This window comes from Achroia grisella, unplaced genomic scaffold, assembly GCF_030625045.1.
Source record: "Achroia grisella isolate CSIRO2021 unplaced genomic scaffold, CSIRO_AGI_Agris_v1 utg768, whole genome shotgun sequence".
Classification (NCBI taxonomy): Eukaryota; Metazoa; Arthropoda; class Insecta; order Lepidoptera; family Pyralidae; genus Achroia; species Achroia grisella.
In genome coordinates this window covers 861,825-889,392 of record NW_026713015.1, presented here as the reverse complement: position 1 = coordinate 889,392, position 27,568 = coordinate 861,825, and the positions used below count along the sequence as shown (strand labels likewise).

Here is a 27,568-nt window from a genome sequence, read left to right as displayed (position 1 = left end):
AAATAATTATTTCAATTCTTAAAATTACATTGTTATATATTTTTATATTGTCCACAAAAAATAGAAATTTAACTTTTTAATTCGTTTTTTTTTAAATGATCATTTTTGTAATTAGTGACTGGGTACTTATCTATGTTCCTTTTTCACGATTCTGTGTCTAAAAAGGCTGGTTAAATAGACATAGAATCGTCCACAGATAACTAATATAAGAATGTATGATAAGAGAAATAAAAAAATAAAACTGTTTGGTATCGAGATGATTTTGTTTTATTAACATAATATTATGCTTCTCTTATAGCTAACGACTAGATTTTTTTGACAAATATTATATCATTTAGATTGCAGGAGTCTTTGCTAGAAATCCATTTACAACACTTCCCCAATATTAACGACGCCGCCAAAATATAGGTCATTATCATCAATACAGAACAATAGAAGAAGATCAAACAATAGAAGAACGAGATCATTTTTTTTAAATATTGAGATACATACAGCCCACGTTCAATAATACTAATTTTAAAACTATAATTAGACAATATTTTTATACAGTGTCTATGTCACCTCCTAGATTAAAAAACATAATTTAATTTATGATTTATAGTCTAAATTATATATAATTAAGAAGTTTAATAACCATTTCATTGTAGTTTAATTCAACAATTATAAAGTAGGTATTATATCACTATAACAAATTTAAGGTTTCTAAAAAATAAAAGTGGAACATTTAATTGCGTTATATTAGTTATTTAAAAAAAGAACCTATTGTTTCTTATACCTTTTATAAATTTATTTTTTTATGACATTACAAGTGCACATAAAATGCGCGGGAATATATATTTTTTTAATTTATTTCAAATACGCAGGAATCTAAATATACAACCGTACACACGATATAATTTAGGACATTTTAACAACTTTCCAAAACGCTACGGCGGTTATTAATATACAGCCAGTACGTCGTTTTTGCCTTAACCTGTAACTGGTATCGTGGTGTTCAGAAATCAGTTTTAAATAATTTTTGAGGTTATGTTGTAAAACCTATTGAAAATTTCTATATTAGAAATACAAATAATTTAAATATAATTTCTAGTTATTCCAAAATAGTAGATAATCCTCATATTAATAGAAACGCAAATCGTTTAACCATAATATTAAAATTATTTTAGTGATTTAAGATAAAACATTCTAATAAGTGAAGTAAATTTGTAGAAGTTACTTCAATGTACGATTTAATTATCTGTATTAAGACTGGACACATTATATAAATAAATTTATAATATGTTTATGTTTTAAAAATGTTTATCTTTTAAATAGAATTCTTTATTAGAAGTAACAAAACGCAATAAAACCCTGGCACATTATTACTAAACGTATAAAATGTTTAAGTTTTAAAAATGTTTATAAACCATTGTTTTATTTGAAATAACAAAACGCAGATTAAGAAAAAATGAAGTCCAATCTATTAGAACGCGTCAGAATTGAATCCCAATTATTAGAAATAACAATACGCAAATAAAGAAAAAACAACAGAACCGTTAGTTTCGGATTGGAACAGTTCCACGATACCAGTACTAAACCAGTTATTAAGTTATTTACTGATACTCCTTCTGTTTCCGCCTGGCGATCTCCGCGCTGGCCTCCTGTATCGCCTCCCACAGTTTCGCTTCGGATAATATTTGGCGGGAAAGATCGTCGATTGCGTTCTCTGAATCCAATATGGAACCCAAAGCTTCGTCGTCGACGAACTAAAAAAAAAGTTTTTTTTAAATGAAATATCTTACATATAAAATTGTCGTGTCACAGTTTTCGTTCCCATACTCCTCCGAAACGGCTTGACCGATTCTCATGAAATTTTGTGAGCGTATTGAGTAGGTCTGAGAATCGGCCAACATCTATTTTTCATCCCCCTAAATGTTAGGGGTAGTCCACCCCAAAATTTTTATTTTTTAGTCAAAATTTTTAGTTTCTATTTTTTTACGATACAACATACAAAAATACATACAATCTAAATTTTCACCCTTCTATCATCAACCCCTATTTTTTTATAGCGTTATTAATTTATATGGCAAAACAACGTTTGCCGGAACAGCTATTCTTATATATAAAATTTACGTGTCACAGTATTTTTAATTTAACTCTGTACATATGTAACCTTAATAGATCAATAAATATATTATTTAGAGATGAAACGGATAGAACTTTGGCCTTTGGATACCGGATATTCCTATATCGAACTAAGTTCAGCTGGATGTCCGGCGGAACAAATAAATTCATTTTCTTTCTATAAAAGTCATATACTATTGAGTGATTAAAAATTTAAAACTAAAACTAATTTTATTCCTTATGTTATACTAAGACTAACAAAATAATGCGATTAAATTTTATTCCTTATGTTATACTAAGACTAACAAAATAATGCGATTAATTACTTTAAAAAAAAATAATCCCAGTTTTTTTTATATCGGCCGGATAATTAAAAAAGCTAAAGTTTGCATGATTATAATTATTGTAAAATAATAGTATGTTATTATGTTATAATTATTTTTGCATCGCCAACAATTTTTCTCTGCACCACCTATGGTTGACTAATTACATTTTGCATGGCAATAGAAATAGAAATAGAAATAATCTTTATTCAAATAAACTCATTACAAGCACTTTTGAATAGTCATATTTTGATTCTACCACTCATTCGGAATACAGATTCATCACAAGAAGAACGAGCAAGAAACTTGTGTGTTGCTCTTTTTAATAGATGTTTTTTTTATATAAATAATTACAGTATAACAAGTAAGAGGCATGCGATAATCAACATAGAACTCTCTACGCACTCATTATTAATGTAATCAGATAATATTGTCAGTGCTATGGATTTAAAGTTTTTCTATAAAAACATTCTTCAATTCTTCAATTCTTCAATTTTATAGTAAGCTTTTTTTGCAAAGGAACTGTTTTATTTGACATTTAAATCTTTTTTCTGGCAGATTTATAACAGACTCTGGTATTTTATTGTAAAACCTTACGCAATTGCCATAAAACGAATTACTAACTTTAGCCAAACGACATTTTGGTAAAATCAGTTTGTTATTGTTACGTAAGCTTTTATTAGTGCAATCACTAACTCTTTTGAAACTGTCTATATTCTTCCTGGCATACATGATATTTTCATAAATGTATTGAGAAGCAACGGTGAGGATATTTGATTCCTTAAAACACTCTCGCAATGACTCCCTGGAACCCATACCATAAATGGAGTGAATGGCCCTCTTTTGTAAAGTAAATATTGTATTTATATCAGCTGCTTTGTTAATGTACGGGATTTTCATTTAATGTTAGACATAGACACCTATATATGTCATGCCATGTTGCCAACCACATGTAGAAATAATATAAGATGAATTATTGTAATTGTTCTATTGTATGTATGTATATGAGTGTGTGTGTGCATATGTGTGTAAAGTGTACAATTGTCAAATGTGTATATGTAATAATGGTTGACAATAAATGTTTTTTTCTTGCTTTTTCTTATATAAATACCTATACATTGTAAATAAACTGGCTTTTAAAAAAACAGTAATTCAATTGAGTTTCTTGCCAGTTCTTCTCAATTGGATCTATATACCGAACTGGACGGTAGGGAAAAAAATTATAATGTAAAACTTGACGTTCATAAGCGGCTAAAATGTCCTAAATGAATAAATGATTTTTGAAATTGAATTTGAATTTATCCCATCTCGTTTCCTGTTTTAAGTGGCATAATAGGCAACACTAGTCTCTTGCCAAAGAAAAAAAAATGTTTTATACGTAACAACTTTTTTTTCACATATTTGTCCAAGTCTTTTTCAATGATGTAACAGGCAAAGATCGTTAGACCGTACAGCCTAATCTACTTTTCAGTTTCTTCATATTTGTACAGGTTATGCCAAAGGTCTTATTGATAATAAATAAATTAAAAACCTTTTTGTTTGTACTCTTCTACTCTTTAAAGTTAAACATCATCATTACATAGTATAGAACAATATGAATTTGGTAGAAAATACCGCATGGTGTTAAGTCCACCAAATGAACTGTTACATCTGTACTGTGTACATTAAATTAAAATTAAAATATTTATTTTCTAAATAGGCCTTTACAACCACTTTTACAGGTCAATATAATCCGCAAAAAATTAAATCTTTTAGTATTTTTAAAAAGAAAATTATTTCTTAGTATAATAAGCGATGTATAACACATTATACACAAGACTAGCTTTTGCTCGCGTTAATTTATCAAAATCCTTTCTTAGGGCATGGCTACGTCATAGTAGCTTTATGCAAGCAAAGTCTCAGCCCGAGCGGTTTAAAATCGACAAAGTTTCATATAAACTTTCATCCCCTATTTTATCCCCTTGGGGGTAGAGTTAATCAAAATCCTTTCTTAGCGGATGCCTACGTCATAACATCTACCTGCATGCCAAATTTCAGCCTGATCCGACCAGTGGTTTGGGCTGTGCGTTGATAGATCACTATATCAGTCACCTTTGAGTTATATATATTTAGATAAATAAATTACCTGACGTTGCCTCAATAGTTCTTGAGCCGGCATGCCTGGCGTTTGTGACCTTTTACGTCCACATCCTGAAACAAAAATGTTTATTTATTTATTTATAGCTGAAACTGCGACTTCGTTTGCGCGGAATTTAACTTTATTTTTCTAAAATAAAAGTAGCCTAAGTTACTCCTTATTACGTCAGCTACCTGCCAAACAAATCCCGTCAAAATCGGTCCAGCAATTTCATAGATTAGCCGGAACAAACAGACTGACAGACAAGAATAGTAAAAAATGTTAGTTTGGTGTGTGTACCGTATTTATATTCATATGCATGTAGTAAAAAACGGTTATTTCAATATTACAAACAGACTCTCCAATTTTATTTATATGTATAGATTTTACAGTTGTGTTATACTTATTCTGGGCTGTCTGGTCTCCATCCTCGTCTGATATCTCGATCACTTCATATTTGATGACCTCCTCGATGGACACCTAGCGGCGTTATGTACCAGGCAACCATGAGTGGTGCAGAGAAAGATTGTTGGCGGTGCACCAATATAATCATATTTTTTAGGGGTGTTGGGCCCTTGGTTATTGGGTCGGTTATAATTACTGTGGGACTAGATGGCGCTGTGTTAATTTAATTGTCCAGGGTTATTTATTTATTTATATCAGTTGTCTAGTACCCATAACACAAGCTCTGCTTACCGTGGGACTAGATGGCGCTGTGTTAATTGTCCAGGGTTATTTATTTATTTATATCAGTTGTCTAGTACCCATAACACAAGCTCTGCTTACCGTGGAACTAGATGGCGCTGTGTTAATTGTCCAGGGTTATTTATTTATTTATATCGGTTGTCTAGTACCCATAACACAAGCTCTGCTTACCGTGGGTCTAGATGGTGTTAATTGTCCAGGGTTATTTATTTATTTATATCAGTTGTCTAGTACCCATAACACAAGCTCTGCTTACCGTGGGACTAGATGGCGCTGTGTTAATTGTCCAGGGTTATTTATTTATTTATATCAGTTGTCTAGTACCCATAACACAAGCTCTGCTTACCGTGGGACTAGATGGCGCTGTGTTAATTGTCCAGGGTTATTTATTTATTTATATCAGTTGTCTAGTACCCATAACACAAGCTCTGCTTACCGTGGGACTAGATGGCGCTGTGTTAATAGTCCAGGGTTATTTATTTATTTATATCAGTTGTCTAGTACCCATAACACAAGCTCTGCTTACCGTGGGACTAGATGGCGCTGTGGTAATTGTCCAGGGTTATTTATTTATTTATATCAGTTCTCTAGTACCCATAACACAAGCTCTGCTTACCGTGGGACTAGATGGCGCTGTGTTAATTGTCCAGGGTTATTTATTTATTCTCATATTGAGATCCCCTTAATAATGTTGAGTGTGTGTTCACAAGACATTTTGTTTATAGCTTCGTATCGTTACGTACAATAAATGTTGACTATATCATGTAGCCATTGTGAATAATCTGCTTCAATTTTAATCTCACTAATATATATACATATAGCTATACCCACGGCTTCGCTCGTATTGAATCCATTAATTAAAAAATATTTGTTCTTTTAAATAAACAGTATCCTATGTTCATTTGAATACCTCCAAGAACATGTGTTGACGACCTCGGTGGTCTAGTGGTTTAGCACACCGCTTTACTTCGATGGTCGCGGGTTCGATTCCTCGCACGGCACAAACATTTGTATTCATGAGTATGATTGTTTGTGTCGGTCTGGGTGTTTTCTATGTATAATATGTATGTATTTACGAAAAAAAAATATATCTATGTATTTGTATCTGTTATCTAGTACCCATAACACAAGCTTTAGCTAGCTTAACTTGGGTCTAGATGGTGCTTTAATTGTCCAGGGTTACTTATTTATTACTAACTTTTACCCGCAGCTTCGCTCGTATTGAATCTTCTAAATTAAAAGTATCCTATGTTCATTCTAACACCTCCAAGAACACGTGTACAAACTTCATGATGATCGGTTCAGTAGTTTTTGCGTGAAAGCGTAACAAACTGCCTCGATTATACAACGGACTGTGTTCTGAGGAATTGTTCGACATGATGCCTACGGCCACCTTTCACCATCGCACCGCTCGCCATCGACAGGGAATTCATTCCCACACGCTGGAACCTAAGTGGTCTCGGACAGTGCGGTTTCAGAGGAGCTTCCTCCCGCGTACACTTAGATTGTGGAATGAACTACCTGCCGAGGTTTTCTCATGAGACTACAGCATGGGGTTTTTCAAGAAGGGTATATTAAGGTTTCTTAAGGGTCGGCAACGCGCACGTGACACCCCTGGTGCTTCAGGCGTCCATAGGCTACGGTAACCATTTACCATCAGATGGGCCGTATGCTTGTTTGCCATCATAATATTAGTAAGGATTATCACCAAGATGGATATGATAATTTCGAACCTGTGAAAGCATTGCAGAAAGGTCTTTTCTTTGGGGTGAGCATCATTTCATCACCAATTCGAGGATCGAAACTTCTGGGTATCTGAAAATATTAAATTACATAAATTAACTCTTTATAGCATAGGGAACAAACGAGCATGCGGCTCACCTGATGGTAAGTGATTACCGCCGCCCATGAGCACCCGCAACACCAGGGGAATTGCAAGTACGTTAACGGCCTTTTAAGAAGGAATAAGCTCCTTTCTTGAAGGTTTCAATATCGTATCGGTTCGGAAATACCATTGCTGGAAGGTGATTCCACAGTAAAGAAAATCGAGAAATGTACAAGACATTGGAAATGGACAAAAAAGTGATTAAAAAGTTTACGGTTAGGTTTAGTTGCAGACATGACTGTATGGCTGTTTGCTTTTGGCTTTCCTTTAAAAGAAAAAAAAGTACCACAAGGTTATGTTTAAATGCAGACATGACTGTATGGCTACTTGTTTTTGCCTTTTCTTTAAAGGAAAAAAAGTACCACAAGGTAATGTTTAAATACAGACATGACTGTATGGCTGTTTGCTTTTGCCTTTCCTTTAAAAGGAAAAAAGTACCACAATCTTAGGTTTAATTGCAGACATGACTGTAAGGCTGTTTGCTTTTGCCTTTGATTCAAAGGAAAAAAGTACGACAAAAAAGTTTTCAATTTATTTCTTACTAGCTACTCGCCCGGCTTCCCACGGGTGTATATGTATTATATATATACAGTCAACCCTCCTATAACGCGGTAAGTGCGTACCGCGTTGTATGGAAACCGCGCTATAAGAGACTCAGAATAAGTACAAATCACATCATTCGTACCGCGTTATATGGAGACCAATAAATACAAAAGACAAGATAAATTATAAATTATTTTTATTGAATTGAAGAGTTCATACTCTTCAATTCAATAAAAATAAGGAAATGATGAAAAAAATGAAACAAAAACTAAACTAAAAAACTGTTTTCCAACAAAAACAAAAGAAAGACTTTTGTAACATGATGTAATCTTTCAACACTCCTCCTCACTGTCAGATATGAGTCGCCTAACTCGCCTTCTTTTAATGGGCAAAATGTCTTCCTCACTTGGTTGATCTTCACATTGGTTTTAAGCGGCTAAGACATAAGCAGAACGTAGTTTTTCTATAGTTCACGCGACAATGTAGTCAAAAGATCACATATATGTATATCTTTCATGGCACGCTGTCGATGCGAAACTATTTAGTTAATAGAAGTGGAAGATAGCGCATGAGGAGCCCCACCCGTGAACCACGCTGATATAAACATATCCAGGGACGGAAAGAACTGATGGGACGAACAGCGAAGAGTACTTATGTTCTATACTATAGTAATGATGATGTTTAAAGATTTAAGCATATATAGGGACGGACAGATAGCGACAGCGACTTTGTTCTATACTATGTAATGATGATGTTTAAGTTTAAAGGGAAGAAGAGTACAAACAAAAAGGTTTTTAATTTATTTATTATCAATAAGCCTTTGGCATAACCTGTACAAATATGAAGAAACTGAAAAGTAGATTAGGCTGTACGGTCTAACGATCTTTGCCTGTTTCATCATTGAAAAAGACTTGGACAAATATGTGAAAAAAAAGTTGTTATGTATAAAACGTTTTTTTTTTCTTTGGCAAGAGACTAGTGTTGCCTATTATGCCACTTAAAACAGGAAACGAGATGGGATAAATTCAAATTCAAATTCAAAAATCATTTATTCATGTAGGACATTTTAGCCGCTTATGAACGTCAAATTTTTACATTATATTTTTTTTCCCTACCGTCCAGTTCGGTATATAGATCCAATTGAGAAGAACTGGCAAGAAACTCAATTGAATTACTTTTTATTATATATATTTTTTTAAATTAAATTTTGATAATTTTTTTTAAAGTTTAATGTTATTATGGGAAATAAAAGAATCATAAGATTTATAAATTATAGGACTAGGATGAGCTAATAGGCATACAGTATAAAACATTACTTACAGAAGCTGTGTAACAGCTGTCCAGGTACAGGAGTGTGATCACGAGCAGTAACGGAACGCGGGACATGGACGCCATGCTGGGAAAATTTGACAGCTATCAAATCTAATTGACAAAATGTCGTACCTGAAAAAAAAAAGAAATTGTCTATGAAAAATAAATGACTATTATTGGAAATTAATTAAATTTTAAATTTACTTTTTATAATATTTTTAACGAATTATTGTTTAAATATAATAAAATATATCTATGTACTCTAGAATGGCTACGCATGAGTTGTATCACGGACGTGACATGATAACGTGATGTCCGTAGTATATAGCTTTTCCATCAGTATATATATATATGTATATATTATATAGGCGAAAGTTCATACTATCTAATCCCATCACACTTACCATCAGGTGGGCCGTAAGCTTTTCAGTTCAAGTTAATCATTATGCCATTACGCTTTTACTAATGAAATAAAGAATATATAAAGAAATGTAAGTAAATATAGTTATATTATTAATAATCTCAGGACAATTTACACAACGCCATCTAGACCCAAGTTAAGCTAGCTAAAGCTTGTGTTAAAAAGTTGTTGTGTTAAAAACTAGATAACTGATACAAATACATAGATATATATTTTTAAATATATAAATATCATACATAAAAAACGCCCAGACAGATACAAACAATCATACTCATGAATACAAATATTTGTACCGTGCGAGGACTCGAACCCGCGACCATTGGAATTAAATGTGCTAAACCGCTATACCACCAAGGTCATGAGTTATATGAGTAACAAACATACATTAATCACATCAATTACAATAATACTTAATACTACTAGTCACTAGCTACGTCGCCTGCGTTTTTGGGACAAAAACTAGACTATAAAATATCCTTAAAATACACTCTATCTTGACACGAAATTTCTTTAACACCTGTCCAGCCGTTAAATTTTGAAAAGGAATACATTTTACTTATTAAAATACACAGACAAACACTTTCGGTTTTATAAGTAGTTAATAATTAAAGCATAGATTTTTAAGAATCGTGTAAATTTTTCCTTTGCCTCAATCTCATTATGAGAAACATTGGAGGCCATGTTTAAAAAGTATTGTAAGAGGCCTGGGGCACCAAATATTCTATCTTTGAGGAGTATAAAAATAAAATATTATGCTTTATCTTTATATAAGAACAGAATAAGTACGAAACATTACGTTTGACCATATAATTTATTTTTTATTTTTTATATAATGCGGCTCACCTGATGGTAAGTGATTACCGCCGCCCATAAGCACCCGCAACACCAGGGTAATTGCAAGTACGTTGTCGGCCTTTTAAAAAGGAATAAGCTCTTTTCTTGAAGGTTTCAATATCGTATCGGTTCGGAAATACCATTGCTGGAAGGTGATTCCACAATGTGATTGTGTGTGGCAGAAAGAAATGCGTTTTTTTTAATGTTCAACGCGACACAATGTTGAAACTATTCATTATTGATAACCGATATCCATACTCCATACTTAATATAATATAAATGCGAAAGTAACTCTTATCTGTCTGTCTTTCACGTCAAAATTACTGAACCGATTTAAATGAAATCTGATACAAAGATAGTCTAGACCCTGAGAAAGGACATAGGCTAAGTGTTTCGTTCACAACATCGACAGTTGACAATGACTCTGACTACCCCATCAAAGATAACTGTCGTGAAGACCGATACTACAGTGAAAGTACCAGGAGAACATGACTCGCAAGTAGGCTACAGCCTACCGTCGCCTATAGGAGAAATGTGTTTTTTTTTTCAAATACACCGAGCGCAATCTGGACATGTCAAGTATTGCCTCCACCACAACATGGACAGTTGAGAATGCCTCTGACTACTCCATCAAAGATAACTAAAAGTCGTGAAGTTATTTTACTATCATCAATATTGCAGTGAAAGTACCAGGAGAACATGACTCGCAAGTAGGCTACAGCCTACGGCCGATCGGGGTAATGTGGTTTTTTATTTAAATATACCGAGCGAAATGTGGACATGTCAAGTGACTTGAAAATTCTTTTAGTATTGGATAGCTCATATATCGAGAAATGATAGGCTATATTGCTGTTTTTTTCCCAAAAGACAGCAATATTCATAATATTAATACTAGATTTAAAAACAAACTTGCTGTCCCCAAGTATCGTTTAGAAAAAGTCAATAGGTCTTTTATGGGAATAGGTATAAAATTTTACAATAAGATACCAAAGGATATATTGGAATTACCATTAAATAAATTCAAAACATCTGTTAAATTATATTTACTGAGCAAGGCCTATTACTCACTAAACGATTACTTGAATAACGAGCGTGCATGGCAATAGTTGTTCATTCAAGGGATTTTCATGTAATGTTATATAAATATTGTAAATTAACTGGCTGTTAAAAAAAATAGTATTTCAATTGAGTTTCTTGCCAGTTCTTCCCAATTGGATCTATATACCGAACTGAACGGTAGTGAAAATGAAATTATAATGTAAAAATTTGGCGTTCATAAGCGGCTAAAATGTCCTACATGAATAAATGAATTTTGATTTTGAATTTGAATGTATAATATCACGCTACGATAAATAGGATCGGAGCAGCAGTGATAAATATTACAAAAACGATGAAAATATGACTCAGACAAAGTTACTTGTACAAATTAAATGATTATAGACAAAGTACCCCTCTATTCTCGTCATCAAATTTACATCTGAACTATTAACTGAGTCAGTTAACGAAATGTAACTTAACCTAATAACATTTCGCTAAAAGTGTAAACCAATTAAACGTCAAGTTAGCCAACAAGTTAAGACAAGTTAAACAAATAACATTTAAGAAATAAACGTCTTCTTAATTTGCGGAGGTGTTGTTCGGTAGGTATATAATAATAATAATAATAATATATAAGTATATCTTGTAGATATAGCCATCCCAAACACACACAATATACAAAGCACAGTCAATGAAAAACTAACAAAGTACACAGATCTAGCAATAGAATTAAAAAAACAATCAAAAAACACACACCATCCACATAGTACCCATAGTTTTATCATCCACAGGAATTATACCAACAAGTCTGAACAAACATCTAGACACGTTGCATATCCCCTCCTCTACAATAGACCTATTAAAAAAGCCGTCATACTAAACACATGCCGAATAGTCAGAAAATTTCTATCTTCATCACATAACTCATCCATGCTTGGCTAAGGCCCGCGTGTTTGAATATATTACCCCCGTAAAAAGGGAGATATAACAAATATATATATATATATATATAATAATAATAATAATAATCTCAGAACAATTCACACAGCTCCATCTAGACTCAAGTTAAGCTAGCTAAAGCTTGTGTTATGGGTACTAGATAATTGATACAAATACATTGATATATATTTTTTGTAAATACATATATAATATACATAGAAAACACCCAGACCGATGCAAACAATTAGGCTCATGAATACAAATATTTGTGCCGTGCAAGGAATTGAACCCGCGACCATCGGAGTGCTAAAGTAAGGCTAGTAAGGTAACGCTCGAATACCATAAATAAATAAGAAATATGTGTAATATACACATTAAGTAGATAATTAAGCAAAAAAATGCGAGCACTTACAAGACGACGTACATTTTACGTACACAAAGACTGACAGAATGACTGAGAAAGAATTTATTTATTGTTTTTATATGTACCTTACAATATGTTACTAAAATATTTGCTTATAGAACAAATTAACAATAAATCAAGCAAACTGTCAGGAACTTATCATTTATGCAACACCATATGATCCAGATTGCATGGGTCACAGCAGACTCATACGTCTGTGTGGTCCTTCGAGCCGGATTTGAACCTATGGATCATCCCTATAGATCCCTGTTAGGAACCCCACAATATTACAAGGTTTACAGATTGCATGGGTCACAGAAGACTTACATCATTATGGTCCTTCGAGCCGGCTTTGAACCTATGGATCATCCCTATAGATCCCTGTTAGGAACCCCAAGATATTACAAGGTTTACAGATTGCATGGGTCACAGTAGACTCATACATCTTTATGGTCCTTCGAGCCAGATTTGAACCTATGGATCATCCCTATAGATCCCTGTTAGGAACCTCAAAATATTAGAAGGTTTACAGATTGCATGGGTAACAGCAGACTTACATCATTATGGTCCTTCGAGCCAGATTTGAACCTATGGATCATCCCTATAGATCCCTGTTAGGACCCCAAAATATTACAAGGTTTACAGATTGCATGGGTCACAGCAGACTCATACATCATTATGGTCCTTCGAGCTGGATTTGAACCTATGGATCATCCCTATAGATCCCTGTTAGGAACCCCAAAATATTACAAGGTTTACAGATTGCATGGGTCACAGCAGACTCATACATCTTTATGGTCCTTCGAGCCGGATTTGAACCTATGGATCATCCCCATAGATCCCTGTTAGGAACCCCAAAATATTACAAGGTTTACAGATTGCATGGGTCACAGCAGACTCATACATCATTATGGTCCTTCGAGCCGGATTTGAACCCATGGATCATCCCTATAGATCCCTGCTAGAACCCCAAAATATTATAACATTCATTATTAAGAAATTTGTATTACTCACACCTTGATATAGAATGGTAGCAATCATAATAACTGTAATTCTATTGTGTGTCGTATTACAATAAAAATAATAGCTAGTATTGCATGGGGTGCGGCGTGAGTTGGTAATTGGGTAGGCGTAGTATATACCTAGGGTTGCCACCCGTACTATAACTTATAATACTAGTAATTCTATATTCACTTATGCCTGTATAGGTAGCAGCACCCGTTCACGAGTATGACGTATAATATTATCCGTCATACTCGTGAACGGGTGCTGCTTGTCTGAGGATTATTTGCTTTTACTATAGCATATCCTGGTGGTCACTCTATTCTCGCAAATTTGAATTTAAAAATGAATATGTATTATTGTAAACATGTACAACATTTATTTGAAAAGAATACGAGCTGAGTTTCTTGTCAGTTTTTCTCATCTCGAAATCATTCCGAACTGACGGTAGATTTGACATATCATAAGAGTCTGTAATAGACCTACATGAATAAAGATATTTTGAATTTAAATTAATAATTTGTTTTGATATTAGATTAATTTTTAAAACCATTCCGGTGTATGTACATCTGTATGTTTAATTTCGATTTTTTTTTAAATAAGTGTATATTTTTTTATTATTATTTTTTAGTACTTAATTTATTTCCAGTCATAATATGCCTTCTTCAATCTTATATATAAAATTCTCGTGTCACAGTTTTCGTTCCCATACTCCTCCGAAACGGCTTGACCGATTCTCATGAAATTTTGTGAGCATATTGAGTAGGTCTGAGAATCGGTCAACATCTATTTTTCATCCCCCTAAATGTTAGGGGTAGTCCACGACTAAATCTTTTTTTTTATTTTCTAGACAAAATTTTTAGTTTTTATACAAAAATACATACAATCCTAAATTTTCACCCTTCTATCATCAACCCCTATTTTTATATAGCGTTATTAATTTATATGGCAAAACGTTTGCCGGGACAGCTAGTATATTTATATAGATATTATTTTTTCTTTTAAAAAGTTGTTCAACCCTATTACGTTCACACGTAGTATAAATGCCACGTTTATGGTCTACAATCGATTCAACGCATAGATAAAACTATTGCATTTTTAACAAGGGATCTGCGACTGACACTCCTAAACACAGGTTAATCAACATTAGACTATATTATGTATGGCCTCTATATGTATGGCTGTATGGACACAGTTCCCTTGCCTTTCTAAAATTGAAGAATTTATAAATGAAAATAATGTTTTTGTAGAAAATATCTAACTTCAAATTCATAGCACTGACAATGTTATCTGATTGAACAGAGATTAAGTGCGTAGCGGTATGTATGTTGATTGTAGCATGCCTAATTCTTGTTGTTAATTAAATATAAGTAAATCAATATTTATTTAAAAGAGCAACACACAAGTTTCTTGCTTATTCTTCTTGTGATGAATCTGCATTCCGAATAAGAGTTGAATAAAAAAAACTTGACTATTCAAAACTGCTTATATTAAGTTTATTTGAATAAAGATTATTTCTATTTCTATTTCGTTTAAAAAAAAGGAAATTCAGTTGAGTTTCTTTCTAGTACCTCTCAGTTGAATCGGTATACTGAACTGGACGGTAGGAAAAAAATAAATACAAAATATTGCGTTCATAAGCGGTGGTTCATGTCCTACGAGTACAAGAAATTTTGATATCATTTGATTTAAAGATTAAAAAAATAAAAAAAGTGGATGCCAGTTTACTCTTTCGTATATTTTATATCAGTTTTATATTCTAAACCCAATTGTTTTTTAGATCAATAAATTTGATTCTATTAGACTATTAATTTTTTTATATGCTAGAATAAAAAAAAATGACTAATCAAAGGTTTATTTGAATATATATATAATATATATATATATATAATAAGTTTAATTGAATAACAATTATTTCTATTTATATAACTGTAATAGCAAATTTTGTTTTTGTTATTTATATGAGAAGAATCTAACAGCTTATCCTTTCAAATAAAAAGTAATTTCATGTGATGGTCTGTAGGTTCATGTGTATAGGCGACGGTTACCACTTACCGTCAGGTTGTACATCAGTGTCATTGCAATGATAAAAAAAGGCAAAAGTACATTAAAAGTACCAGGAGAACATGAACTTATAGACAGTTTGTTGAGAGATATGGCCAGAGAAATTACAGTATATGGAGACCGGACCTCGTACTCCTTCAGATCGCATTAAAGTCACATGATGATGTAATGTCCGTAGTGCTGTTCATGTATACAGGCGATGGTTACCATTTACCATCAAGCGGACCGTCAGTTTTTTTGTCAGAACTGATAAAAAAAAAGCTAAACTACATTAAAAGTACCAGGAGAACATGAGTTTATAGACAGTTTGTTGAGAGATGTAGCCTGTGAAATTACAGTGTATGGAGACTGGACCTTGTAGTCCTTCAGATCGCATAACAGTCACATGATGATAGGCGATGGTTACCATTTACCATCAGACGGGCCGTTAGTTTGTTTGTCAGTACAATGATAAAAAAAGCTAAACTACATTAAAAGTACCAGGAGAACATGAATTTATAGATAGTTTGTTGAGAGATATGGTCTGTGAAATTACAGTGTATGGAGACTGGACCTCGTAGTAGATCTGAAGGAAATCGCATTAAAGTCACATGATGACGTAATGTCCGTAGTACTGTTCATGTACACGACGGTTACCATTTAAAGGCGGGCCGCCTGATGGTAAATGGTCAGTTTATTTGCTATTCCAACGACAATAAACCATAACTTTTGCAATTCAAACACATATTTTTTAACTCTCCAATGTGAGATTTAAATTCCCATTCGTTGCTACGAAGCTTCTAGAAGTTTTAGTATGTTTTTAATAATTTTGTGTCAAGGGTGATCGATTTGACAGCGGGTTTCGTAGCCGTCATAGAGAAGTGTTTTACTAGTATAAGTTTATATATTTTGACATACTTTTTTTATATGTATAATTTGTGAATGATGGATGGATGTTTGTTACTCTTTTACGCAAAAACTACTGAACGCAAGAGCGAGCACAATAGATCTATGTAGGTAGCAGTGTTACAGATACACCTGGCAATAGCACCTCCAAAAATATCTTATTATATTGGTACACCGCCAACAATCTTTCTCTGCAACACTCATGGTTGCCTGGTACATAACGCCGCTAGGTGTTGAATCTGTACATATAATACAATTGGAGTGTCTGTTTGTAATATTGAAATAACCGTTTTTACTATATGCATATGGATATTAATACGGTACATACACCAAAGTAACATTTTTTACAATAATTGTCTGTCTGTCTGTTTGTTCCGGTTAATCTCTGAAATGGCTGGACCGATTTTGACGGGACTTTTTTTGGCTGGTAGCTGATGTAATAAGGAGTAGGCTTCTTTTATTTTAGGTTAATATCCACGCGGACGAAGTCGAGGAAACAGCTAGTTTTAAATACAGCTTATACATCAGAATAACAAATAGGCTATTTTCACGCGGATCAACCAGTTATCTATAAACTCTTCAATTTAAATATATATAACTCAAAGGTGACTGACGTAGTGATCTATCAACGCACAGCCCATACCACTGGACGGATCGGGCTGAAATTTGGCATGCAGGTAGATGTTATGACGTAGGCATCCGCTAAGAAAGGATTTTGATAAATTCCAGGGGATGAAAGTTTGAATAACAATTTGTCAAATTTAAAGCGATCGGACTGAGACTTTGCATGCATAAAGTTACTATGACGTAGGCATCCCCTAAGAAAGGATTTTAATAAATTCGACCCCTAAGGGAATAAAATAGGGGACGCAAGTTTGTATAACTTCTTACATTTTGTAGGCCCTAATGTTTTACATACGGTAAACAAAAGTAAATCCGCAAAAACTACCCCTAATTAATAATATTACTTACTACTATGCGAGCGAAGCCGCGGGCAAAAGATAGTTTTATAATAATGGTTGACTGGGAGAAAATATCTCTAGGTGTTAAGTCCCTCATGTGCACTTTTATTCGACGACCTCGGTGGTGCATCGGTCTAGTATACCGCTTTACGACCGATGGTTGCGGGTTCGATTCCTCGCACGGCACAAACAATTGTATTTATAGGTATGATTCATTGTATTGGTCTGGGTGTTTTCTATGTATAATATGTATGTATTTACAAAAAAAATCTATGTATATGTATCAGTTATCTAGTACCCATAACACAATATTTAGCTAGCTTAACTTGAGTCTAGATGGCGCTGTGTGAATTGTCCTGAGATTATTATTATTTTTGTCTCTGTGCATTAAAGTTTATTAAATTATATTAAATGTAAATCATATTTAGTCCAGCATTCTGAAGCCATGTGCATATTTTTTTTTATATCACCGGGGACAAACAAGCATGCGGCTCACCTGATGGTAAGTGATTACCGCCGCCCATGAGCACCCGCAATACCAAGAGAATTGCAAGTACGTTGTCGGCCTTTTAAAAAGGAACAAGCTCTTTCTTGAAGGTTTCAATATCGTATCGGTTCGGAAATACCATTGCTGGAAGGTGATTCCACAATGTGGTTGTGCGAGGCAAAAAGTTTCTAGAAAACCGCACTGTGGAAGACCGCCATTCATGTAGATGATCAGGATGGTATTTCATTTCATATTATCAGAAGCATTGCCTGCAGATGTTCATGCCATACGTGCGGATAAGTACATGTTTATTTGAGCGTGCGTGAACGAGATCCGTGGTCGTATCTACGAGGATGGAAGTACCAAATATTTGCGTGATCCATTGCGAAATTATTATTTCAGCTAAAAAATTACTTACTTCCGATTGTGAATTCCAATTCTGAGCACTGTGCTAATATATTCATGAGTATGATTGTTTGTATCGAACCGGTGTTTTCTATGTATTTTTACTATTTCCGAAACAAAATATATCTATGTATTTGTATCAGTTGTCTAGTATTCATAACACAAGCTTTAGCTAGCTTAACTTGGGTCTAGATGACGCTGTGTGAATTGTCCTGAGATTATTTATTTATTTATTCGCAGCAATAGAGAAAAAGGCCGATATGGCGATAAATACACAGATTGCTTCTCAATTTATATATTCAAATATCATATATGTTCATAAAAATCTTGACTTGTTTCCAAAAAACAGCGATATTCATAATATTAATACTAGATTTAAAGACAAACTTGCTGTCCCCAAGTATCGTTTAGAAAAAGTTAATAGGTCTTTTATGGGAATAGGTATAAATTTACAATAAGATACCAAAGGATATATTGGAATTACCCTTAAATAAATTCAAAACATCTGTTAAATCATATTTACTGAGCAAGGCCTATCACTCACTAAACGATTACTTGAATGACGAGTGTGCATGGCAATAGTTGTTCATGCACTGAATTTTCATTTAATGTTAGACATAGACACCTATATAAAAATACATTGTAAATAAACTGGCTTTAAAAAAAAAAAGTAATTCAATTGAGTTTCTTGCCAGTTCTTCTCAATTGGATCTATATACCGAACTGGACGGTAGGGAAAAAATAAAATTATAATGTAAAAATTTGACATTCATAAGCGGCTAAAATGTCCTACATGAATAAATGATTTTTGAATTTTGAATTTTAATTATTAAAGTTTTAATAAATAAATAAAATTAAAATAATAAGTTTTCTTAAGAAGTGTTGTACGGATCCCTACGAGACATCTCCAAGGGATCAATTAAGTATAAAACATATCCCTCAGGTACAATAATTGAGTTCAGTAAACATACCAGAGTAACCTTTTTACATCGCCTCGGGGACTTTGCATATTTAAGATAAATCTTTCGTTTAGCTTCAAGTAAGTTCATGTAACAATATTTCGTGTATGTCGCCACGGGTCTTGACAATAATTAAATCTATATTATAAAGACGACAGATATGTTTGTCTATCTATTAAGTAGCTAGCCCCGGTTTCGTACATGTATTATACAGACAGACAGACAAAAATTGTAAAAAATGTTATTTTGGTGTAATGGTACGATGTTGTTGGTCGAGACGATGTATATTACAGATGATGATAAACTGACAATATGTACATAGAAATAATGATCTTATATACTAAATAACAATAGGAAAATGTAAGGTGGGGTGACACAGTTTAGACACAGCAGTGCTTAGTACACAATGTTGAATTTGTCTTACTAGACATTATTAAATGCTATTATTATTTTGATGTATCTAGGCGACTGTGTCCCATACGGTACATACATTTATATTCATATGCATGTAGTAAAAAATGGTTATTTCAATATTACAAACAGACACTCCAATTTTATTTATATGTATAGATAAACCTTCCTCTTGAATCACTCTATCTATTGATGAAAACTACATTACTAACATATAAAGGTTAAATAATTGTTACTAACAAAAAGGACTAATGTTGACTGAAAATAAAAAAAAAACGATTTCGTACATAAAGCATTGTAATGGTATACCTTTACCTGATGTAATAAAAAAATAACCCGCCCATAGACAAATATAAAAACAATAACAAAACTCCAACTCAACAAACTTCTCGACCCTATGTACCAACAATACAATATATTGTTTAATTTAAATAGCAGTTTAACATTTTATGCTTAAAAATTATGACTAAATGTAAAAACTTGACGTTCATAAGCGGCTAAAATGTCCTACATGAATAAATGATTTTTGAATTTGAATTTGAATATATAGTCTACCTCGGTGGTGTAGTGGTTTAGCTCACCGCCTTACTTGCTATGGTCGCGGGCTCGATTACACGATACAAACATTTGTATTCATGAGTATGATTGTTTGTATTTATCTGGGTGTTTTCTATGTATATTATATTTTTTCGGACTACTCTAATGCTGTTGGCCGCAGCTGGCCTTAACAGCTTCACTGGACAATAGGGGGCGAGAGCAGATGGCACTCCAAACCAAAGGAAGGACTTATGGAGCGGCTGAAGGACAACTCCCGCCTGATAGATACGACTTTAGTCTGAAGGCACCGCTAAGGGTTCGAACCTCGGCTTAGGCAGTCATTTCGATCCCTGTTTGAATTGGACGGGAGATCGGTCGGAAGGAATGTATGTATTTACAAAAAAATTTATATTAGTTGTCTAGTACACACACAAAACAAGCTCTACTTAGCTTAGGACTAGATGGCGCTGTGTGAATTGTCCATGGTTCTGGTACGTGGTGATGCGGCTCGAATGCTCAGATGGTAGGTGAGGTTGTCGTCAGCAGATTACAGGGTTGTAGAAATGATAGATTTCACTTGATAGTCTCGAATTTAAAGGCAAATATACTATTTATTACAAATTTGGTGGAGTGAACAAAATGTACGTTAGATCGGTCGGTTGATTTTTTAAGTCTGTTACATTACGTTGCGTATTTAAATTGGATGGGTGTGCGCTCCAATCAGAACGCTCCCTTTGTATTGCGTTTTGTTACTGCTTGGTACGCGACAGTTCTTATTATTATTTACGTATGTACTTTTAGTATTATACCTTTGATGGGGTGATAAATTTGTCTTTGAAGGTGAAGATCACCAAACAATGACAATTAGAAAAAAAAAGCAGACTCGGTCACGCATTGCTGTATCTATGGTTCTTGAATAAAACAATATTGCGACTATAAATTGAGATGCAAGCTATCCTATCTTTCAAGTTGTATCAAATTGCACACAATGTGCAAATCAAATTTGCAATCAGTTCAGTAGTTTAGGAGTCCATCGCGGACAAAAAACGTGACACGTAATTTTTATATATAGGGATGAATATGTTTAATATTATTATCTATTTATTTATTTTAAGTTCTCAAAAATATTCGACAATATTTCGGTAATTATTTTGATAAATGAAACAAATAATTTAAGAGGATTATTAGTCATGTGGTCATCGGACCCCATAGCTAGCAATGTACCATGTCAGCTCGACCTCCAAGTGGTTTCCCTTGGAAACCATCACAATAAATTCCTGGTGAATTTGTCAGGATATGCTAACTGACCTGACCTCATTCTCTACTGGTGCCCCGCCAGTTAGCGCAGGCAGATGTACCACTTCATTGTTATCCATAAGAAACAATTCTATCCAATAATCGGAAAACAAAATGGCGTAACATTTTCCTCCAAAAGTTGGCCATAGACAAAATTGAAATTAGAATTAATTTATTCTATTTGTGCATAGAGAGAGACGCTCTTTTCGTTTTTATTAAAGTGGCCAGTGACATTTTTTATTTTGTTAGCGAATAAATGATCTTCGGGTACAAGACTTATATTTTTAAATGTAAATTGTCTCGGGTTTGTTCGAGAAATTAATTTGTAATTGTATTAAATTATCTTTTAAACTTTTTTTTTAATTTAATTTCAAACAACGAAGCAATAATAACATTTGGTTTATTATTTAGGGTAATTAAAGGTTTTGACACCAATATGAAGTTTTTGTATTGTGACATTCACTTGTTTGGCTGGTGTTTTGTTGCTGTTGTAATGTCTTTTTTTATTGGATGATAATGTAATAATGCAATGGTTTACGCTGGCGGGGCACCAGTGGGGGATGATAAGATGAGCATGAGGTCAGGTCAGTTAGCCCAACGTGATAAATTCAACAGGAATTCATCACTATGGTTTCCAAAGGGAACCATGTGGAGGTTGTTGTCAAGTGTTGCGACCTAAATACATCTATTGTGCTCGCCCTTTTTCATTCGCTACCTAGACCCGTCAGGGACAAGAATTGAAGGATATTCTTAGGAGCTTACTTTTTGCCTCGCACAACCACATTGTGGAATCACCTTCCAGCAATGGTATTTCCGAACTGATACGATATTGAAACCTTCAAGAAAAGAGCTTATTCCTTTTTAAAAGGCCGACAACGTACTTGCAATTCCTCTGGTGTTGCGGGTGCTCATGGGCGGCGGTAATCACTTACCATCAGGTGAGCCGCATGCTCGTTTGTCCCCTGTTATATATAAAAAAAAAAGGAGCGATGGTTTTTATCTCTTCAGGATAGAGTGTAAACTTTCCAAAGGAGATATTTCGTTTACGCACGAGTGGGCTACAACTACATAGGATGTATTGTGGCGTTTTCTCTTCAGTTTGGCAGAATCTGCAGATTGTGGTTAAGTTGGATGGTAAACATTTTTAACTGTCAATTACCGACAGCCGATAGTAGAAAATTAACTGACCTGCCATATATTGTTTTGTCATATTAAACATAGTATACACACACAAGTGGGAAAATATACGATTATATTTTTATTACCGAATCATATAAAAAAATCTCAGGACAATTCACACAACTCCATCTAGACCAAGTTAAGCTTGCTAAAGCTTGTGCTATGGGTACTGACAACTGATGCAAATACATTGATTTTTTTCGTAAATATATATTATACATAAGTAGCATAGTAGCCTAAGTTACTCCTTATGACATTAGCTACCTGCCAATAAAAGTCCCGTCAAAATCGGTCCAGCCATTTCAGAGATACGCCGGAACAAACAGACAGATACACAGACAAACATTGTAAAAATGTTATTTTGGTGTATGTACCGTATTTATATTCATATGCATATAGTAAAAAACGGTTATTTCAATATTACAAACAGACACTCCAATTTTATGTATATGTATAAATATATAGACTCACCCCGTGAATGTTTTGCCATATACATTAAAATTGTCATTAAAAAATAGGGGTTGGTGATAGAAGGGTGAAATTTTGGGGTTGTATGTATTTTTTAATGTCACATAAAAAAATGATAACATTGTCAAATAAAAAATTAGGAGTGGACAATCCTTATTACTTAGAGTTATCAAACATACATACAAGCCACTTCTCAGACTTACTGAATATGCAAATAAAATTTAATAAAAGTCAGTCAAGCCGTGTGGGCGATAAAGGAAACCAGGGAATTGTAGGCTATATATATACCAGCTGTCCCGGCAAACGTTGTTTTGCCATATAAATTAATAACGCTATAAAAAAATAGGGATTGATAATAGAAGGATGAAAATTTAGGATTGCATGTCTTTTTATATGTTGTATCATAAAATAGAAACTAAAAAATCTCGAAAAAAAAAAATTGGGTTGGACTACCCCTAACATTTAGGGGGATAAAAAATAGATGTTGGCCGATTCTCAAACCTACTCAATACGCTCACAAAATTTCATGAGAATCGGTCAAGCCGTTTCGGAGGAGTATGGGAACGAAAACTGTGACACGAGAATTATAATATATATAAGATATATATATATATTGTATATGTTACGGAAGGGCTGTATTAAGGCTGGTTAAAAATGAGACACGTTCCTAGGTGAGGTAAAATAGATGTAATCAGCTCACTAGCAAAAATATAAAAACCATATGGCATAAGAAAACAAACGGTACCTATATAAAAACAGAACGTCAAAATATAAAATTCAAATATATATAAAAAACATAAAACCTATCAAAAAGGTTGCCATCGGCAACAGTACCTATTATTACCTATATATTATTATAAGAGTATATTACAAAGAAACACTACTAACTAGGGCCAGGAAGGGAAACCGAATGGCACAATAGCAAGGGCTAGCAAGGGCTGTGACAATTTAGAAAAGAATTTTAGTATGCGAAATATGAAGCTTATAAAATAGGTCATAGACTAAAAGTGGCCTGTATACCACAAGCCGCTTCGGAGGAGTATGATAACTAACATTGTGACACGAGATTTTATGTAGCTATTCGCACGGTTGTACATGTATTATACGCTACGCACTTAATCTCTGTTCAATCAGATAACATTGTTAGCGTCATGGATTTTAAGTTAGATATTTTCTACAAAAACATTATTATTATTAAAAAAAAAATCTACTCGCCCCGGTCTATCTACTCGCACGGGTGTACATATATTACACATATAAACCTTCCTCTTGAATCATTCTATCTATTAAAAAAACCGCTTCAAAATCCGTTGCGTAGTTTTAAAGATTTAAGCATACATAGGAACGGACAGACAGCGACAGCGACTTTGTTTTATACTATGTAATGATTTACTGCAAGTTTAAATCATTTGGTATTTTTTATGCTCGCTGGATGTGACTATTGTAGTTAAAACATAACTTTGTGAGTTTTGTATATCATTACTATTATTATAAAAGCGAAAGTAACTCAATTTGTCTGTCTGTCGCTTTCACGCCAAAACTACTGAACCGATTTAAATAAAATTTGGTACACATATGGTCTAGAACCTGAGAAAGGACGTTGGCTACTTTTTAATCCGAAAAGGGGTTATAAGGGGTTGAAATGTTACATGGAAGTATCGACAATTAACGCTGTCGAGATCGCGGGCACATCTAGTACTAACATAATATTTACAATGTCACTCCGGAAAAAAAATAAAGGTAACTAGTTCGATGCCGGGTTTGAGCATCAAATTTATTTAGAAATAGAAATAATCTTTATTCAAATAAACTTAATATAAGCACTTTTGAATAGTCAAGTTTTTTTATTCTACCGCTTATTCGGAATGCAGATTCATCACAAGAAGAATAAGTAAGAAACTTGTGTGTTGCTCTTTTAAATAAATATTGAATTACTTACATTTCATAATCAACATAGAAACCGCTACGCACTTAATCTCTGTTCAATTTGTTTCTGTTATTTATTTTTGTATTTAAAATATGACAGATTCAAACTTACTTAATAAGTAATAAACATCGATAGACAGTGGCACGAAGAGAATTCCTTAAAAGATGTGTCCAGTATCTTTATTGTAATTCATTGATGACGAGATTTAGTTGGGCATGAACAGTTCAATAATGGTAAAATGAAACCAAAAGACGTACAGTGCAGTTACGGCCTGGGAAGAATACACATTTTTACTAATATTTGGTTTTTATTAAAATAGTACTTGTGCTCCCGCTCCAGTAACACATGTGTTAACACTATGAAATAGTGAAGGAATTTGCTCATTTATGAAATGAATATATTTCTTTTCATAATATTAACTATCTGACTCCGCGAACTTCGTTCCGCCTCAAAACTAAATATATGAAAGGTATTTTGAACTTTAGTTACGCAATAAATTTCTAAACACACTCTTATAGACACGTATCAGCCGTTAGTATGGGAAAATAAATATGTTTTAACTATTATATATATTGTATGTATATGTATTGGTATGTATTTATATGTATATATATATATATATATATATATATTATTACGATATGTAAGTATTATGTTAATCATAATGTACCGCCCACATGAATCTCTGTTTGTCCTATGGTTGACTGGGAGAAAATGCCTCTAGGTGTTAAGTCCGCCATGTGCACCTTTATTAAAGTTTATTTATTAAAGTTTAATAAATAAAAAAAAAATTATACATGCAATTTCTTAATATTTTATCACGTTCCAACCTTCCCTGGACCTCCACGAATATTTTAAGACTAAAATTACCTAAATCGGTTCAGCCGTTCTCGAGTATTAGCGAGACTAACGGACAGCAATTCATTTTTATATATATAGATATTTCAGATATCATATTTAATTAAGTTTATAAGTAATAATTAAGGTACACAATCAAAAAATATAACTGAGAAGACAATCTGTTCCGCCTCGTAACCGGCCCAAAGGTTTCTATAACGCTTGCAGTTTTCCGCGATATAATATTTAAATGAAAAATAGATAAAATAAAATTTGCTTCTAGGTGTTAAAGTACGCTATGTGCAACTTTATTTGTGTATCTGTGGATCTATATACCGAACTGGACGGTAGGGAAAAAATATAATGTAAAAACTTGACGTTCATAAGCGGCTAAAATGTCCTACGTGAATAAATGATTTTTGAATTTGAATTTAAAGTTTTAATAAATATATAAAATGAATAAAAGTTTATTAATATTAATTAAAATCTTATTATTAATCTTCATTTAAAAATAAAATCCGATATCTTTTATAATATTGTTATAGATTTAGATAGATATTTTTTTTATATTGAACAGTAATGATTATCTAACTTATAATTTAATTTTTAACACAATAAGAAAAATTGTTATAAATATACCTAATCAACGAAATTAAATGAAATTAGCTTATAAAATAAAGTACATATATAAAAAAAAAATATTACTCCAATAAAGAAATGGACTGTAACAAAAGTGCAAACAAAACACCACTCGTTAGTTGAAGTCGGTAAAAAAATACATTTCAAAAACAAGTGAAGTTTCCGAGTAAAGTGCGGGAGAGATGATCAAACACTTACCTCCTGGTGCTGCGGGAGAATGCACCGCGCTGGAATGAACTACAGTTATATAGGGAGCCGCCGGGAGAAAGACCGCGGCACATAGAAAGGAATGGAGGCGCTTGTTTATAAAAATATTGGGATGTGTAGGCGGTGTGTGGGTTTGGATATATATATTTATTTGTCTGCAATTTTGACTCTGTTTCTATTATATTTAAAATAATCATCATTATAATCATCGTCTGACATCCACTGCTGAAACAAACAAAGGACTTATTAATATTATAAATCTGAAAGTTCGTGAGCATGGATGTTTGTTACTGTTTCGCGCAGAAACTACTGAACGGATTTTGGTGAAACTTAACAGTGATATAGTTTATATATCAGAATAATAAAGAGGCTATAAATTTCACACGGGTTTAACCGCGGGCACAGCTAGTAACATTATATGTCTACAAACACGTAATTAATTCTAATTATTTTAATAATTAATGTAGTAGAAAATCGTTTAAATCGTATAAAAATGTTTTTTTTTGTATTATATGAATGGCAAACGACTTGACGATTTATCATCAGGTGAATAGGATAAGTACTTTCGCCTATATAATATATACATATATATATGTAGGCGTCACCATCTGATGGTAAGTGGTAACCGACGCCTATATACATGAACAGAACTACTGATATAAAGTTATCATGTGATACTTGT

At 33.3% G+C, this 27,568-nt stretch overlaps 1 protein-coding gene and 1 pseudogene across 1 annotated transcript; both read right to left on the bottom strand.

Annotated features, from left to right (window-relative positions):
* Nucleotides 1–1,305: 1,305 nt before the first annotated feature.
* Nucleotides 1,306–26,895, bottom strand: LOC131850394 (cardioactive peptide). Its single transcript, XM_059200607.1, has 5 exons — nucleotides 26,878–26,895; nucleotides 8,996–9,118; nucleotides 6,981–7,062; nucleotides 4,552–4,616; nucleotides 1,306–1,745 (listed from the first exon to the last, which is right to left on the bottom strand). The coding sequence occupies exons 2-5, from the start codon at nucleotides 9,068–9,070 to the stop codon at nucleotides 1,593–1,595; spliced, it is 375 nt and encodes a 124-aa protein (XP_059056590.1). The 5' UTR covers nucleotides 9,071–9,118; nucleotides 26,878–26,895; the 3' UTR covers nucleotides 1,306–1,592.
* LOC131850391 (small ribosomal subunit protein uS14-like) lies at nucleotides 17,959–18,404 on the bottom strand (annotated as a pseudogene).
* Nucleotides 26,896–27,568: the final 673 nt, after the last annotated feature.

Excerpts from the sequence above, each read along its gene's own strand:
- LOC131850394 (XM_059200607.1), bottom strand. The coding sequence starts at position 9,070 with ATGGCGTCCATGTCCCGCGTTCCGTTACTGCTCGTGATCACACTCCTG. Across the intron at positions 7,063-8,995 it reads ACAGCTGTTACACAGCTTCT|ATACCCAGAAGTTTCGATCC; the intron begins GTAAGTAATGTT and ends TAATATTTTCAG. Across the intron at positions 1,746-4,551 it reads AACTATTGAGGCAACGTCAG|TTCGTCGACGACGAAGCTTT; the intron begins GTAATTTATTTA and ends CTTTTTTTTTAG.